The 19,280-nt window shown below is 37.4% G+C and overlaps 1 protein-coding gene across 2 annotated transcripts in view; it reads left to right on the top strand.

Annotated features, from left to right (window-relative positions):
• Positions 1-15,352: 15,352 nt before the first annotated feature.
• Positions 15,353-19,280, top strand: part of MS3_00000569 (uncharacterized protein) — a 60,192-nt gene continuing 56,264 nt past the window's right edge. For both annotated transcript variants that reach the window (XM_035732337.2, XM_051208286.1), the window contains exons 1-2: positions 15,353-15,422; positions 16,814-16,962. In XM_035732337.2, the coding sequence (XP_035587545.2) occupies positions 15,387-15,422; positions 16,814-16,962 (185 nt within the window). In that variant the 5' untranslated portion in view covers positions 15,353-15,386. The remainder of the gene's footprint in view (positions 15,423-16,813; positions 16,963-19,280) is intronic.

The raw sequence follows: 19,280 nt of genomic DNA, 5'->3' as shown, positions 1-19,280 counted from the left end.
CACCATTAGTCGAAGGTACCTGCATAAGTATCCACATCTGACCACGCTTGGTTACACCATAGTGTCGATCTCTTGCTACAAGTTCATGCTACTTCGAACCTCTTTATACCTGACTTCTAGCTGGACTGATCTTGAGATCCTTGGCTAAAACAGCACTTTGGATAACGGCGCTGACAAGCCCTGTATATCCATAACACTTTTAACGTCCATCAAGTGTTTTGCCCAGAAGATATTTAAAGAGGAAGGAGATGGGTGTTATGGACAACAAGATGATGATCACGAGATTAATATACTGAGAGCCTACAGGATAAAAGTCGTCCAATAGGTTGTATCGAGGAATGTTTAAGATGTATGGCAAAACTCTTGTAGTTAGTATTGTTCATTTTAAATAAACTTCTAGGCACGGATATCGAATAGTTTCTAAACTGCTTATATTCAGAAGCCACAACTAGACACCTACATCTTTTTTAATCTTCCTTTGCGACTCCGAACTAATTAAACAGTCATATCATCAATAAGTTGTAATACGATCTAAAAGGTTGTCCCATATTTAATCGCTGATATATTGGATTTTTGAATCTTACCTAGCTACTACGTTGTGACGGGAAGAAAACGCTGAAAACCTTTCCAGAGCTTTCTATTGGACATTAATGTCATTTATTTATTCTTTCTCTCTGTCTTGTATTTTAATCTCTATACAGGTCTCTTGTTAGCCAGTTTATGTTCTTCATTCTTCCTCATTTAAGCTTTCATTATACGATCTTGGTTAAAGACCTACCTTTTGTTACTCACTCTCGTTGTTGCATATCGCTAGACTATTGACAATGAAGTCGTAGGGCGGGACTATAATTTATGGACGAACCAGTTAGATTTACGATAATAGGTTTTAGATTTTGGGGCGAAATTCCCTCACCCATTTGGCTAAATAGAGTCTTGTTATTATAGCTGATCTTATTTCGTGATGAAAAACCGTAAATCTAATTCCCAACCCTAGCCATCAACTGCAAATCATAACCCTCATTTAGCCCTAGTAAGTAGATAGACACTCTCAAAGTCATTTTAACATTGCTCAAAGGTCGTCCATAAATTATGATCTCACCTTTTCTGAGATCCATGTAGATAGATACCTGATCCTATCTTGTTAAGGATATTTTTATCCATTCACAGGTATCGATGTCTTGTTTATTAACTCTTCCTTTTGTTGTTTAGCACATTAGATTGTGTTAGAAAAACTCCTGACCGTACAACACAGGCTGTACCGTTTGAGGAATTTTACACTTTTGATATAATTTATTCTCAAAGTTAAAACCACCTAATTTAAACACGGTTTGCGTTTTGATATAATTTAATATGAGTCACTCAAAAACACTTCGTATGCTGTACAGAAGAATAGACTTTTGTTAATTGGCTCTGCTTTCAGACGGTAGTTACAGACGTTATAGATAGTTTGATCTCGTCGTAACTAAATTGGTAATAAGTTGTTCCAAACAGTAGTAAGTCGAGAAACTCATGAGCAATTCTGTAGGCAGTATTTTTCTGATACTTATTTGCGATGCCGTGGAAATTTCACGGACCTAGACAAATCGTCCAGAAGCCAGTTCACTAAGTATCTAACAGTTTAAAAATCCCCGTCAGGATGGTGACAATCAATCAGTTGCACATCGTGGATAGGAACATGAGGCAGTTGCTGTACTCTGTTTTTGTACCTATTCTTACTATTACATTTATGTGATAACGCTTTGTGCTTTGAGCAATCACGTATTATTATAAACTGGCTATCAAAATGATAGCACTTTTGACAGGTTGACAAGTTATGATCATGAGTTTATCTATTAGTGAGTTTATTTCATGAGAAGCCTCATCAATCATCTGAGTGAAAATATGAATAACATCGAATTGAACTAACATTAAGGTTTTTATTTCGACATGGTAATGGAGGTAATTATTCGCGTGATGGACAGGAAGGTTCCGTGAATCTGCAGTAGACTCATCGTTTCTCGAATCAGTGTAACTTTAAAGCAATATTGAACCTATTGACGACTTCAGTGTACGACACAGATGAGCAAGGATTTAGCTCGCTGTCCACACGGAAGATGAATATTGAATATCAGAGTGCGTGGACTGACTGTGAATAATGTTTGGTAATCCGGAATATAAGTGTGTAGATTTATGGTGTAGTTCAAAATCAGCACATTTATCTTTGCTACTACAACAATAGACCTGATCCAAAAATTGTAGATTTATCATGATGTGACTACTTAATCTACATGATCGTACGTGGAAGTCATATAATTCTCTGTACTGACTCGTCCCACGTGACAGTCAGCAGTATGATGTTTAGTATTAAGATCACCAGCGTAGATATGTAACAGCTTAGGTTGGTTGGTTAAGAGTTGACCCCAAACAACCAAGCATATGCCAAAACAGTATTGTTCAAGTATTCATTCACTTCCTTGTTTTGTATAAGCGTTATATTCCCTATTATCTTATATTGAATGTTGAGAGCCTTTGTTTGTCTGAACAGATAATCCCACGCTCCACTGTGACTGCGCGAAGATCGAAATAAAGACCTATTCACTACTTCTCTGGTTTCTTCTATCAATAGCACGAGGGTTACCTTAAGGCACGAAATTGGTGAGCCCTTTTTGAACACAAATTTAACCTCATTTCTGTTATTAACATTTTTTTTACTTAATCGTAAAAGTAGACCTGATTATCCGTAAACTAATTTGAGTATATAACTAGTTTATTCCGTATTATCTTAAGTTATTCGTGTTATAGTAACCACTTTTTGTGCTAACTTTATTGCTATATTTGTCACATACCTCATGTCAGACTCAATAGAAACCCATAATCTGGAGGATTTGTCACCAGTGGAGATAGACACTGTTATGACTACGAAATCCCGACTTCCAGAATTTGATCGTAGTGATCCTGAGTTGTGGTTTGCTCAACTAGAGCATTATTTCACGAGACACAATATCAAATCTGAAGGGATTCGCTATAGAGACTTGTGTTCTATCCTTCCTCCTTCAGTCGCCAAAGAAGTCCGTGACTTGGTTTTAGATCCACCATCACCACAACCATACACCATCTTAAGACGAGAGATAATGAACCGTTTATCATTATCAGATAGTCAAAGAATCCAAAGACTTTTTCAAGGTGAAACACTAGGTGATCGGTCGCCGTCACAGTTTTTACGTCACCTCCAAGTCTTAGTGGGTGATAACACAGTGGGTGAAGCAGTCCTAAAACAAGGATGGATACAAGCTCTCCCATGCTACGTCCAACACTGTTTGGATGCACAAGATCCTGAAACCCCATTATCTCATTTAGCGCGTATAGCCGACAGAATAATGGAAAGAGGTCCTCCAACTGGATCAGGCACAATAAATCACACACAAAAAGTAGAATCAGCAAAAGACCCCGTAATAGAAGGACTCATTGCGAGTGTTAAGAGTCTCACTGAGGCTGTCACCGGAATGCAAATGGGTCATAGAAACAGGAGCAGGTCACCACAACGACCACGAGCCAAGTCACAAAACAGGTCACAAATGTCCAGACAATCTGGGCAGTTTTGTTGGTACCACTGGAAGTTTGGTGTCAACTCAACCAAGTGCATTCAACCATGCGCCTGGCCTAAGCATAATTCTAAGACAGCGGGAAACGAGTAACCCCTCCCCAGGTCGCGACGACTGAGGAGGGGCGCCTAAACAGTTGCTTGTTTTATGTTAGAGACAGAAACTCGGGCTTGAATTTCTTGGTGGACACTGGCGCTGCTCTTAGCATCATCCCTCAAAATAAAACTGAGATTAGTCGAGAAACATCATCAATTACACTTCAAGCTGCAAATAAAATTGCGACATTTGGGCAGAAAACTTTAACCCTAGATTTGGGGTTCAGGGGGCAATTCCCTTGGGTTTTCACGGTAGCCGACTTAGATCTGGCAATACTGGGGATGGACTTTCTAGAGAGATACGAATTTCTAGTTGACACCAAGAAACGGCGATTAACACTAAAAGAAACTTCGTATTACACAAAAGGCGAAGAAAGTCACATCAGCTCTCTTAACTTGATTCAAACTCCTCCAGTAACAACAGCGAAATTCCAAGATATACTCGCGGAATTTCCAAACTTAACTAAACCAAACCCACAGCCTTCTAAAGACAAACTAAAAGTGAGTCACACTATCAAAACCGAAGGTGCACCGGTGTTTGCAAAACCCAGGAGACTAGCACCAGATAAACTCAAAATCGCTAGGGCCGAGTTTGATTATATGCTACAATTGGGTATTATCCGTCCCTCTGATAGTCAATGGGCATCCCCTTTGCATATGGTCCCAAAGAAGAATGAAGGTGACTGGCGACCGTGCGGGGATTACAGAGCCCTAAACCGTCAAACCGTACCAGATAGGTACCCAATACCTCATATCCAAGATTTCACAAACGGTTTACAGGGTATGAACATATTCACTAAAATTGACTTAGTCAGGGCATATCGCAATATCCCGGTGGCTGATGAAGATATTCCCAAGACAGCTATTACTACACCCTTTGGCTTATTCGAGTTTGTACGCATGCCATTCGGCCTGAGAAATGCGGCACAGACATTTCAAAGATTCATAGATAACCTACTTCGAGATATGCCATTTGCGCAGGGGTATATAGACGACTTGTTAATTGCCAGCCCCGATTTGCAATCACACGAACAGCATGTACAAGCAGTGTTGAAAAGACTGGATGAACATGGAATAAACATACATCAAAGTAAGTGTGTTTTCGGTGTTCAAGCTTTAGAATTTCTCGGTCACACAATAAGCCCAGAAGGGATTAAACCTATAAAAAAGAAGTGGATGCCATCAAACAATACCCCGTACCTAGTTCTCTAACACAACTGAGAAGTTTTCTAGGTCTAATTAACTTTTATCGCAGATTCATACCAGGTTGTGCACAATTAATGCAACCTTTGACAGATTCACTTAAAGGAAAACCAAAAGAATTCAAACTGTCTTCTGACGCCATCGAAGCTATTAAACAGCTTAAAGATAAACTGGCTCAAGCAACTACGTTGATATATCCGAATTCTCTTTCCCCACTTGCTTTGATGGTGGATGCTTCAGATAAAGCAGTAGGCGGTACCCTTAACCAACTGGTTAAAAACGCCTGGAAACCAATTGCTTTCTTCTCAAAAAGACTCGCTCCAGCCGAAACAAGGTATTCTACCTTCGGGCGAGAACTTCTTGCAATCTACCTGACCATTAAACACTTCCGACACATGTTAGAAGGTAGGGAATTTATAGTCTTTACGGATCACAAACCACTGACGAATGCATTAAAAGCGAGAGCCGATAAATACTCACCTCGAGAAGTCCGACACCTTGACTATATATCACAGTTCACAAGCGATATCCGACATGTCAAAGGTCAGGACAATCAGGCGGCAGATGCTTTATCTAGGCTAGAAATGAACGTGCTACAGCAGTCCACAGTAAACTTCGAGACGTTAAGACACGAACAAGAGCAGGACCTAGAATTACAAAACCTACTTAAAACAAACAATTCAAGTCTTAATTTAAAACAATTCCCATCACCTATCGATGGTATTCTAATTTATTGTGACACGACCAAGACAATGCCGCGACCTTTCGTTCCCAAAAATATGCGAAAGTTGATATATAATAACTTTCATTCTTTGTCTCATCCTGGCGCGAAAGCTTCAACAAAACTAATCAATGCCAGATATATATGGCCGAATTTACAGAAGGATGTACACAAATGGGTTAGAGAGTGTTCAGCACGTCAACAATCAAAGATTAATCGTCACACAAATTCACCCATAGGTGTTTTCTCGCAACCAGATGCACGTTTTGCCCATGTGCATATCGACTTGGTAGGTCCTTTACCACGTTCAAACGGTTTTAATTATCTTTTTACATGCATAGATCGATTTACCAGATTCCCTATAGCCATCCCGATAGCGGACATCACAGCGGAAACAGTAGCCAAAGTCTTCATGCAGAACTGGGTAACCATTTTTGGTACACCCATAACAATAACGACGGATAGAGGAGCGCAATTCGAATCCGAACTATTTAATAACTTGGCTAAACTTCTAGGCTCCAATAGGATACACTGCACTGCATATCATCCTCAGGCTAATGGGATGGTAGAACGTTTTCACCGTCAGCTAAAAACAGCCCTTATATCTCACTCAAACCCCAATCAGTGGACAGAATTCCTACCGTTAGTTATGTTGGGAATACGAACATCTGTCAAAACTGACGCACAGTGTTCAGCTGCGGAACTGGTTTTCGGAACAACTCTGAGACTACCAGGTGAATTTATTAACCCTAATACTAACAGTCAAAAACATAATTTAGAAAATTACGTAGATCAACTACGGAACCATATGTCCAAACTTAAGCCAATTAATACTCGCGAACAATCGCGCGCCGTATATGTACCTAAAGACCTAGGCAATTGCACACACGTCTGGATAAAATGTGACAAAGTAAAAGCACCACTCAGTCCTCCATTTGAAGGTCCTTTCAAAGTCGTCTCAAGAAAATCTAAATATTTCGTGATAGAAAAACATGGAAACATCGACACAGTAAGTATTGATAGGCTAAAGCCGGCTTATCTAGATCATGAACCACCATATGTGTTGTTAGATCGTTTAACTGACAAATCCATCACGGAATCGAAATGTAAAGATAATAAATCTTTACAAATGACTAAAACGGTGCGCTGGGCACATCCAATTAGTCAGTCAAGGATGTTGACAGTTTCGGCTGCAGGATAAAATCTGACCACGTAGTTAATCAGACCCTGCATCTACTTAAAAATAATTTTTTTCCTCATTCCGCCTCACCTACAACTCCCCAGACCTTTTGCCTTTGATATATAAGTGTTATGTTAAATATTTTTTTAAATACTGGACACATAAGCTAGGTATTTCGAAACGATGGCTGCGGATTTTAATTAAACTCATACAACTATCACTGGCAAATACAACGAATTCAAAAAGCAACCCAGGCGAGTTTTATAATTTCTTTTTCTGGTTAATTAACTATGTTGGCTGTACTTCTATATATATATATATATATATATATATATATATATATATATATATATATATATATATATATATATATATATACATTTTCACATAGACTGGCTATACATATATACCATATGAACTAATTCTAAAAGTTTTCGGTCGAAGATGTGTTTAGTAGCCTGATACGCTTAATACTACTATTAATAAGTGGTTTTCTAGACAAAACATTTTGGATTAAACCATGGTCAAGTACTTATTAAAGTTCTCATCATTTTTTTTCATGTTTAGGAAACTTACGTAATGACTTAACCAGTTTTCCTGCAGCATGCGTTTTAGTGTGATCATATAACCCATCTTTATTGGCAATATTCAAATTTTTTTAAATTTCTGACATTTAAGAATCAATAACCGTGAAGATATAGTACAGTGCGTTACTGTAAGGTTACTATGTTAGCCGCATTGATTCCACATACCTAATTTTTAACACAACTTATAAAGGAACTGTTAAATAATCACAACATTGAACTGATATGAATATCACAGCTATGCTAACGTTAAACCAATTATTATTAGTGGTCCATACAAAATCCTGGAACTTAACACTAGCGTTATAAAAAAAGACATGTTATGTCAATAACTTATATATATACCTTTTTTTCTCGTTGGCATAATTATAACGTAAAATGGAAATCTACTACACTTGTAGTTTTTTTTCTATAGTATTATTATTAATACAAACAAAGAACTTGTACTGTTCCAATATGGAACTTTGACATATCAATCCGTCCTCCTGTTATCTTTCTCTCATATCTGAGCAACATATGGCCAACAAACATCGTATTGAAGGAGGTTTTGGTGAACGAAAACACTAGCCCCACACGCACTCGAAACTCTGCCCTCCTGAATGCTAGACCGTGTCCCCAGCCATTAGACCACATCAAACCACGGGGAAATGACTGCAATCTTTCCTTTTACCGATTAATCATATATAATACTAATGAGTAATAGGACTTACACACTTCTAAGGTGCAGACAAATTCGTTACTTGGATGAATTGACGAAATATTGCTTCAATATATCATAAATACCTAGATCAAACCAGAAAAGAGTATTTGGCACAACTGTACTTAATCCTCATAATCTACACAATTTTTTTCCTCCTTAACCGTATATTCTTTTCCGTTTTGTGGAGTACAATTATGCACCCTTGGTTACGTACCTGGTTATAAAAGGCGGTCGTCATAGGCCCAAGGCCATACATTTGATCGATTTTGTTAAAGAGTCCAACTTCTAGCAAGTTCACCCTTTTACATATATGCATTACAAAAGAGTATTTTTTTTGTTTTCATAGTTTTTCGTGCACAAGATATCTACACTATGTCTATTCTCTTCCAGAATACCAATCCGTTCTGGAGACCAAGCACTTACATGGAACCGAACAATTATCAATTACATTTATGTATTTCCATTTTGTATCTTATTATTTTATGCAGGCAGTGGAGCAGTTCTTCAGGTTTGCTTGATTTTCACCATTACCTTTGAAGTAGATTCTTCTTTACTTTTTACTTGAGGGCGACTCAAGAGGCAGGTGAGTAAACACCTGATAGCCGGTCTGAGCACGGAAAAATCGTACCTCACCAACATGGTGTTGGGTAGCCCGCTCGCGGCACTTCCTCAGATATTCTTATTCCACATTCTCACACTCTTTCTCTTGAAATCACGCAGCAAACCGTCAGCGATAGTTGTAGAATAGATCACATGCTACAAAATAAGATGACAAGCTAGTAAATGAGGAGACATCCATGGACTATCGTTGACAGCGTTAGTCGTCACTGATTGTAAGTCAAATAGTGAGCGAGTTGATAATTTTCCCTTGGGATGAGAAATAGAACTAAGGTGTTTTCGATAGATAGGTTAATCGAACCGACGTTCCTACGGAAGTCGATTCCAGGGGGAAGCTAATGTAACAGCTTAGGTTGGTTGGTTAAGAGTTGACCCCAAACAACCAAGCATATGCCAAAACAGTATTGTTCAAGTATTCATTCACTTCCTTGTTTTGTATAAGCGTTATATTCCCTATTATCTTATATTGAATGTTGAGAGCCTTTGTTTGTCTGAACAGATAATCCCACGCTCCACTGTGACTGCGCGAAGATCGAAATAAAGACCTATTCACTACTTCTCTGGTTTCTTCTATCAATAGCACGAGGGTTACCTTAAGGCACGAAAGATATTCTTTAACGACTGATTGAGGCCTACTCGAGTTGGACGGGAGTGGTGTAACCAACCAGCTAATATCGAAGTCACACCTCACGTTTGGTGCCTAACACGGACTACCTCTACGTCGTGTCCAGGTACTTTGGCTAGTTCGGTAACCATAAAACACAAACGACGTTGGTATAAAAATATGTTGGTAATAGTGGTACAGGAAACCGAGCGTAACCACTACCGCATGGGGCAGTCCATGGTGTGCAATTACCTGATGCTCACTGGCTGCCCATGATAAGGATCTACAATCTGTCCGATATTCAGTGATCTGACTGTCAGATGATTAGTCTATGGTTCAGTGACATTAAACTGTCTTTACAAGTACTTCTGGAGAACTCATTTCGGCTTGGGATAAAGTAACATACTTATTGTGAAAAGTATGAGTTACACATAATGACCACTGAGCTACGCGATACCGATCAGTTTTCGCGTTCACCATTTCTGGCTTTCTTTACCTGTTGAATGTTGGATGTGCATTTTCCCAGTTGCCTTATATTCAGCTTCAAAATCGAGCGGTTATGGACCGATATCACAAGTGTATCAATTCTAAGCTTCCGGTTCATTGTGCTGCAATGCTTTATTCAGGAGTAAGCGATCTCTGACCAAGACGATATTGTAGTTTGAAGATAAGAATGACTGCTGAAGTTAGTTTAGATACAGTCCCAGTCGGAGCCAAAACAAAATGATAGGGTAAATGATTATCCCTAACTTTGTTATTAACTCAAACATACGTTATTTCATTAACAAACAGTACAATTCAGTTGTTCAGCAAATACTTGTTCAATCAGTGACCAAATCTAAATTACATCGAGTAGGTAAATTGGAAGGGAATCTGAGAATTATCAAGTGTAGCAAATTAATGTTCCTGTCGATAGAGGAATGCTACTCTATCTTCTCTGGATAGATCACATACAGATTGTTCAGAAGATGATATTTAATTTTGTTATAGCACAGAATTTTTTCAATTATAGAAATGTTTTAATTCAAAATCACAATTTCACCAACCCAGTCAGTTCAAGCAACACAATGAAAAACGAGAGTGATTCAGTACGGCATCCACTATAATTAAATACCGACTATAACAACATAGACGTAGTTCAGGAAAAAACATGGAAATTTAGTGGAAATGAAAAAAAGACAATTTAGGTACAAATAGTTCCATCTCAGTTGGAATCAAAATATCAACAAATTGTACGCCTGAATAAATCAAGAATAGTGATTCACAACAATGTGTATGTAGGAGGCTTTACATACACAAAAATTCCATAACGATCTTACAGACAACCCTTATGGTCCAAAAGAATTAGTGCATGTATCCTAGAGAATAATCGGTAATGGCTAGATGACAGGCCGAACCCACATTTTCAAGGCGATACAGAAACATATCGCGTGTACAAATTGCAAGGTTAATTACTTGGAAAACATAAGGTTTAAGAAAATAACCGTAAATTTATCAATCTTAAATCAAACTCAAGCTATAGAAGGGGTGATTATGCTTACGTTAAAAAGAAATTGGGGAAAGACACACTGTGGAAGTCGAACCAAACTAGAAATTGAGCCCTTACTTGAAATCTCTAAGGCAGAAGGAAAAAATGACGATCAAGGAACATTGGAGGACGAGAATCGAAGACCGACATCTGAAGGATGTATAGTGCTTAAGTAAAAGTAGAAGAAGAGCTTAGAACAAAGTTGGTTAGAGATTCCTGTTTGGTTCCCTTATGCTTCATGAGTAAAAGGATCTTTACCCTATCTTTACCGTTTCATTATACATAACCTCTAGATCATGTCAGATGGTTAAACTGGCAGACCTGGAGTCCGATATGGGTATAAGTGTACGTTTGCTCAAAGATTCCAACTAATTACCATTTCGTTGGTTGTGAAGATGCCATAAGTATTCAGTGTTTGACAGCGCTTTAACCAGTAACATGTAATATGAATCGTACCCACCGAGTAAAATCAAAAGACAGAATCGATGAGGTTGGAAGATATATTTGATGATTATCAATATATCGAGAATCGTCCGATCCAATCTGGCTAGCGATTGCAGTAGATGTTGAGCACGGCGTTCCCACTCGTGATCTGGTGCGGATGCATGACCGAGCGCCTTCAGCTAGGTGCGTCCATTAAAACATGTGGTCAGCATCCAATGTCGAAAACTTACAGAGCTATTTATTTTGGGGATATATTTGCCGCTACAGATCACTTCCCCCTAGTGGGGTAGTGATGACCCTAAGACATGGTCAGGCAGAAGTTTAAACCCAACGAGTTTTATCGTTGGTAAACACTCTTGTGGTAGCTTGCTAGGTTTAGCAGCGTCTGGTCGTCTTTCCTTACTATAAGGGACCATGAAGTACAATATAGTGAAAAAAAGTACAATGAAAATTTTCGGTTCCTCGTAAACCTCATCGTTTTTTTATCGTCTTTTCCAGCTGTCCTGGAAAAGAAAAAAGAATACGTAAGGGCATGTCGAAATAAACTCGTACGCGCCTTAAGACACAAAATGGGCGAAAAAGTGTAAATAACGTAAAAGCGATTTCTACAAAATGCTTTTTTGTTTTTAAAAAAAGTTTTTAATATATATATTAGCAAAATAATAAATATATATAAATACAAGCATATTAAAAATTGATTTTTTTATATTATATTATATCATGGAAAATCGAGATGAAACAAAATGTCAACTAGTATCTTAAGTGCATTAATCAGTCAAATGTTCTGGAAATCTTACTCTTCTTCCAGAACGCGTTATCTTAAGTTTATTTTCAGATGCACTCGGAGTATTATCGTGTGTGTTGGCTGTCGGATGATGTATTATGAGTGTCGGAGCCGTATCGTTCGATTGTACCGAAAGGAAATCTATGTGGATAGGATTTCCTTCTAAATACGCTGCGTTGAGGCGATCGATGCTGATGCTATCATTGGTTCCGTTCTTATCGATTATATAGTGCTTGGGTTCGCGTTGAACAACTTTGAAGGGTCCTTCGTATGCCGATTCGAAAGGTCGTCGATGCGAGTCTCGACGTACGAAGATGTGTGTACTATATCGTAAGTCAGGTTGAACGAAAACATCAGTTGATTGCGGTCGAGTGGAAACAGGTTTAACTGAACGTATTGCGTTTGTAAGCCTGTTCGTGTAGGAGGTTAGGTCCATGTTCATTGAAGATGAAGGATCCACGAATTCTCCTAGAAGTCGAAGTTTCGTTGCATAAACCAGTTGAGCCGCAGTGTATCCAATATCAGCTTTCACTGCATTGCGAATACCTAGTAAGACGAGTGGAAGAGCATCGGTCCACTGTGAAACGTTTGCAGCTGATAGTGAAGCTTTTAGTTGTCTGTGAGAGCGTTCTACCAACCCGTTTGCTTGTGGGTGGTAAGCAGTCGTTCGGGAGCGAGTGTGGCCAGACGACGGAAAAGTTCAGATTCAAAGTGACGTCCGCGGTCTGTAGTGATGGTTGAAGGGCTACCCATCGTTCGACGAAGGTGCGGGCCACTGTTTCAGCAGTGATGTCCTTGATAGGTACTGCTTCTGGCCTTCGAGTGAAAGGGTCTACGCAGGTTAAGAGATAAGAGTATCCATTTGAATCTGGTAAAGGTCCTACCAAATCCAGATGAGCATGGTCGAAACGAGCATCGGGAGTTTTCAATGAGATTAAGGGACATTTATTGTGTCTGATAACCTTAGATTTTTGGCAGCTTACACAGGAGCGTGCCCACTCCCTCACATCTTTATTCATTCCAGACCAGCAAAACCGTTCTGTTATAAGCTTGATGGTTGCATGAACGCCTGGTTGAGAAAGTTTGTGCAAAGTATTGATGACGTCACGTCGACAACGTTTCGGCACGATTGTGCGATCTTTACCTGTAGATGTGTCACAAAGTAAGGTTTCCTTACCTGTTCCCATCTGTTTGATGCGCAGTTTGAGGGTTGTTTACGATAACTCGTGCTGAAGATCAGTGTCTTCATTTTGAAGCTGGGCGAGTTTCAGAAGGTCAATTCCTTGGGAACTGTTCAAGGAAGTTATCCGAGACAAGGCGTCTGCGACTACATTGTTTGCTACAGAGATGTGTCGAATGTCTGAAGTAAACTGCGAAATGTAGTCCACCTGTCGAGACTGACGTGGTGTGCACTTGTCGGAGGAGAAAGTAAGAGGCTTATGGCCAGTAAAAAGAGTGAATTCATGGCCTTCGATGTAGTGTTGAAAATGCCGTACAGCACAATACATAGCTAGGAGTTCCCTACCGAATGTGCTGTACCACGATTCAGTGTCTAGCAACCTTCTAGAGAAAAATGCCAAAGGTTGTAAGGAGTTGTTAACCCATTGTTGTAAGACTCCTCCGATTGCTGAGTCGGATGCGTCTACTGCGATACTAATGGGTGCTTGAGTGTCCTGATGTGCAAGCATTGTTGCGTTAGCGATAAGTTCCTTAACTGTGGAGAATGCTTTTCGTGCAGTGTCGTCCAAATTGATGGATTTCTCGTTTCCACGAAGTTGATCGGTAAGAGGCTTCATAATAAGTAATGCGCATTTCTGTATGGAACGTCTATAGAAACTTACCAGGCCGTTAAACGTGGGTAATTGCTTGATCGTAGTCGGTTCTGGGTAATCCAGAATGGTCGCCACTTGGGTTCTAAGGGGTCGAATTCCTTGAGCATCGATAGTGTCCTAGAAAGTCTGATGAGTCAGTTCTGACTTTACATTGCTGAATGTTTACAGTAATGCCATGCTTTTGTAGTCGTTCGAAAACAAGATCCAGATGCTTGAGATGAGGTTCTCTGTCCGGGCTTGCTATTAGGCAGTCGTCAACATACGCGTCTACGAAGTTGAGACCTTTACAAACGTCGTCTATGAACCTTTAGAATGTTTGGGCAGCGTTTCTTAGACCGAAAGGCATTCGCAAAAATTCATAGAGTTCAAAGGGATTAATGATAGCTGTACAAGCAATTAATGTAGGATAAACTGAAAGTTGTTAATAGTCTCACTTTCAGTAGCATAATATTCTCACTACTTAGAATAATGATAGTTGACTGTTGGGCATTTGAAAAAATATGCTTCTTGGAAAGTTATCGCCTTCATTTTTAAAGTAAATCATGTTTCAATTCAGTCGCTAAATAAACTATACATCATGTGCGGTCATGGTTCTTGTCGCAAAGTACTGATATCACTTAATATCCTCTCCTGACCGAAGTAGTCAGTATCCTACCAATGAATAACATAGTGCCTTGACAACTACTTAATCATCGATAGACTACTACGTCTCGCTTGAACGATCTCTCAACTTATCAATCCCGATTATCATCGTATACTTGTAGCGTGGCGTCGAGTCGCGGTTGACTATGTACACCGCTACCAATAAACACGCGCCAAGTAAATCAGAAGGCGAAGGTTGGACGTAACCAAATAAATCCATAAAATCCCCGAGAAGCCAAATATCAGAAGGCAGTTAATGAACCAAGTCGAGATATATTTGCTGGCGATCTCGTGGTATCGAAAGGATACCGAGATCGTGCCAGGATAGAAGCTTGGTTACAGAACGTAACCGAATTTGCGCGAAGTCACAATCAAAGTGTAAGAATAAGAATGGAAGCACAATATAGCTGTCATTAGCGCAGTCAAACAGAAGCATATTAAAACAAACACTGGTACAGTTGGTTATAATAATAATTGTTTTTATTAAACCAGTCGTGTTCTCGTGATAAATGTGAGTCACTACATACTATTGACCTAATCCCATTTCATTACTCTTGACTTCTATTCACACGTTAATTTCGCACTTTTGTTTATATATTTTGCGTATGGAAATAGTCAAATAGGCAATTTTATTCAACAATCCTCTAGTCTTCGTTCTTCTAAGTGCCACTTTTCCCACAACGTTTCACATTGCGACCAACTGACCATTTGATTTTTAATGTAATAGCTTTTGCTCTTAGAATCTCTTGGCTTACACTAACTGTCACTGCTTCTAGAAACATAACGATATAACGGTTGTTCTATAAATAAATATTTTGATTGACCTTGTAGTCAGTATAAAGCGCGCGAATCGAACATATAACCGTTTCAATGATTTTCCGTGGTTTTAGACTGACCTACTTCTATGTAAGTGCCATCTCGAATAATATCTCTAAAAACGAATTGTAAATTCGTGGTGCAAAGTGGTTGATGAAACCAGTGTTTCTGTTCAGTATTCGTTTCTTTACAACCTACAATAATTTTTAAAAACACAGTGGTGTTCACTGTTCAAGTTATTCAGTATTATTGTATTGAATTACTTAAGATCGATTTAAATTTTCTGACATTTGGGGTTAGCTTTAAGTTGTATCAAGTTTTACCGTGTGATATGCCATAATTGCTAAACATGGTTTATATCAGTTGTACTTGACTTATTATCGTGTTTGTTCAAACATCTGTAGTTCTAAGTGTTAGTCCAAATTCATATCATATGGCGTTAAAGTGGATGTGTAGTTAACCCTACAACATTTTAAGAATAACTTATTATATTGAAAGTTCTTCTGACTAGACTAATAATACCTTAGTGCTTAACGGAATAAGAAAGTGCGACTTGACTGTTGCAAAATTATCGTTTATTTGGTTCTGTATGTACTATTTACGTGCAGATTGGTTTCATAACATTTTGAACGTGATTTCTCTTATATATGGTTTATTTTCCAGTACCTAAATTACCATAAGATAGTTAACAGTATTGAGTATATGTGAAGAAATAGGAATTGTCATGTTTGTTCAAAGTGACTGTAGTGTTTAATAGTAGACGTGTTCATAAAGACATGGGAAGTCTTTGAACTCCAATGTATGTATTGTGGCGAATGTGAACTAAACATGTAAATATTTACATGATAGATACTGAGTAACAAAAATATCACACATCTTTGGCATTTTACTTATTAGTAGAATCATAAATCTAGTTAACCAAATGGTGGAAAGCGGGATCTCTATACATTGTTCGATCTAAACGATTTAATAGTTCTAACTACCCTACTTGATAAGCTTTGGTCAAATCTGTGTATAAGTTTCGGACTCAGTCATCTTAAACCAGAAAGTCTAGTAGATACAGAGAAACCTATAATAATACTTACAGTTGCATAAAAAGAACTGGTCTGTGTTTGTATAGGGTTCGACCCTCACATAGCTTATGCTTGCTACTTTCAAGGGTTTTTAAACGCTACACATATTATAGGTAGCAATAAACCAAAATATACACTATAGTAGCTAATAAGGTAAAATAGTTAGTTATCTGCAAAGATGGAAATTAACAAATTTTACTTGATAATTACTCTGCCACATTCGCATAACTAACATTCTGAAGTAAAGTGGTGAAATTTGTTGTCCGAAACATCTATGACAGAGATACTATTTAAAGGTTGTTTTTGTAGCTATTCTATTTTTTTAAAACTTTTTCTTATGTCCGAAGAATTGTCCAGAATTTTAATGAACTATTTATTTATTGCCTAACTGATTTTTGGTCTTTTCAGGGCAAAAACTGTGGACGCATTAAACCATGGATAAAGGAAAAATGTGCCATAAATTTATGTAGAACTACGAGAAGTTTACACACTTTGAATGCTGCAGCCTCAAAATATAAAAACATTGAGTGTGGAACGACGGGAAAAAATAAAATACAGTCAGTTAGTCTTCAATAATTGTCTCATGTTCACTATAAAGTATAAATCATATTTTCATAATTTGTAGCTATAGAAATAGCATCAAAGTATCAGAGCTGTAAAAGTATCAGTATAGTTATATGGAAAAATAGAAACAGGACCCCGGCTCTTAAATAATTTATTCATTGTGAATGTATAAACTGATAACCGACCGATTCGTCCATTTTAACTTTGTCTAAGGAAATTCCCGTATCAAGTCTGGATTCTTATTTTAACTGTCAATAATTTAGCATTGCGCTAATGTGCGCCAATCAGTATTATGTTGTATCATAATCAAAATAAGGTTGTAAACATCCTCAAAAAACCTACAAAATGGAATAAACTTCGAGCAAATGATATTGTGGCTCTAAAAATGTATAAACTTAGAAAATTTCAATCTATATCAGACTAAACTTACCATCGTTTTTGGTTTTACTTAAAAAGGAAATCTAGAAATGCTAAAGGTTCGTCAAATGAGAGGAAAGAACACGAGCATTGAAGGCGTAAATAAATGCTTAGTCAACGAATCTGGTGGGATATAAGGGCATCTTAGCAACTGAAATTCACTTTGAATCACTCACCAACTTATACAACTAAATCAGATAAAGATGAAATCGACAGTTTCCCAGACATAATAGTTCAAACTCAATTTTTTCACGCAATGCGTGTTATTCATCAATCGAGATTAAACTAGTTATGATCAAACAATTTTTGTAATATCACACGACAGCAGCTCGTAGTTCACTTTGATAGAGTACGGTAGAACAAAACATATATTAGCTAAACTCGTCAGTTGATAAAAGCCTGAATACTAAGTCGGTGCCATATATTGTATAGGACTACAAATGAAAAACATGCAATACTTGGCTATCTGATGTAATGAAATCTGGTTACTGTGGTACTACAATCATTCGGTTCGAAGTTAAGAGTTTTGAGTAAAACAACGACACGAAATATCATTCAATAAATTGTGTTGTCCATAATTTCTTAAATATATTCCTTATACTTATTTTATTTGTATATCATATTGTAGTTCACTAGCCAGTGTTTTACGTTTAAAGTTTGCAATTGTAGTTAGGTAGTTGGACCTATTATATATTTTTTCATATGACACAAATTAGTAGTAGTTTCTATCCGCCTAAGACCAAAATTTGTAATTTATATATATATATATATATATATATATATATGACTAATGAATATTATAATGGTTGTAGCTGTCCTAATACACACTTGTGTTAATTACATCACTGTAGTTTATGTACTAGAATGTACTTGGTTATAATGGATAATACCATTAGTTTCAAAAGTTTACATGAGTAAAGCATGAAAATTGATGACTTAATTTTTCTTATGTTAAAAGATAAATAATAGTACTGAATTTCGTTTTGTCAACAAATGTACAAAAATACACAATTCCACTAACCTCAGGCTAACAAAAATATTCAATTTTAGTGGTTTGAACCCACAGTGTCTATCATGGAAGACTAGTCACTCAGTGTTTTTCTCAATTAAATAGGATGAACTATAACATAAAAAAATACTCACTATCCAATTTTTCCTAAAAATATTTAATCGAGATGACAAAATTGATGTATTTGATGTTACAATATTGTGTTCATAGTTATTCACCAAATCAACATGACATTATTCTTTAAAATAGAACTTTTTCATGTATTTTTGATGGAAGGCTGGTAGGAATCTTTGGAGCGTTTTCACAGACTAAATACCAAAAATCAATATTTCAGAGCAGAACAGGAATAGTTAAGTTTACATTATTTGTATACTTTTCTTGATAAATCTTGATTATTGCACAGAATACAAACAGTATAATGTACAACTTTCAGTGTATTTATTATGCGTCAAAAATAATCAGTGATTTCAGTGCTGCAGATTTAAATACTCATGTATACAGTGACCTTAATCACCAAAACACAGCATTTTTTTTCAACAGTCCTTATAGCAAGTGTTTGGTTCTATATAATACTGAAGATTTAAATTTCTGATCTGTTTAGGCTAGAAAAACAAACAGCAGTCTCTTTATGATAACACTATTTTCTTTTCTTTTTACTTTTTGAATTACAGTTATTCATTTATCATCATCATCTGGTGAATCTATACAAACATTTTCCCATATACAAGTAATTAGTTCTCAACAAACTGTAATAACCAGGGGTATATTTGTACGGTATTTTTATAAATAATTATTATCAACCTTTAAGCCCATTAAATATTACTTACTCCTGTTACTCCTCGTGGAGGGAAATATATCGCCCACCAGGACTCTTCATTCAACTCT

Source organism: Schistosoma haematobium, chromosome 6 (genome assembly GCF_000699445.3).
Source record: "Schistosoma haematobium chromosome 6, whole genome shotgun sequence".
NCBI lineage: Eukaryota > Metazoa > Platyhelminthes > Trematoda > Strigeidida > Schistosomatidae > Schistosoma > Schistosoma haematobium.
This window is presented reverse-complemented; position numbering and strand designations above follow the sequence as displayed.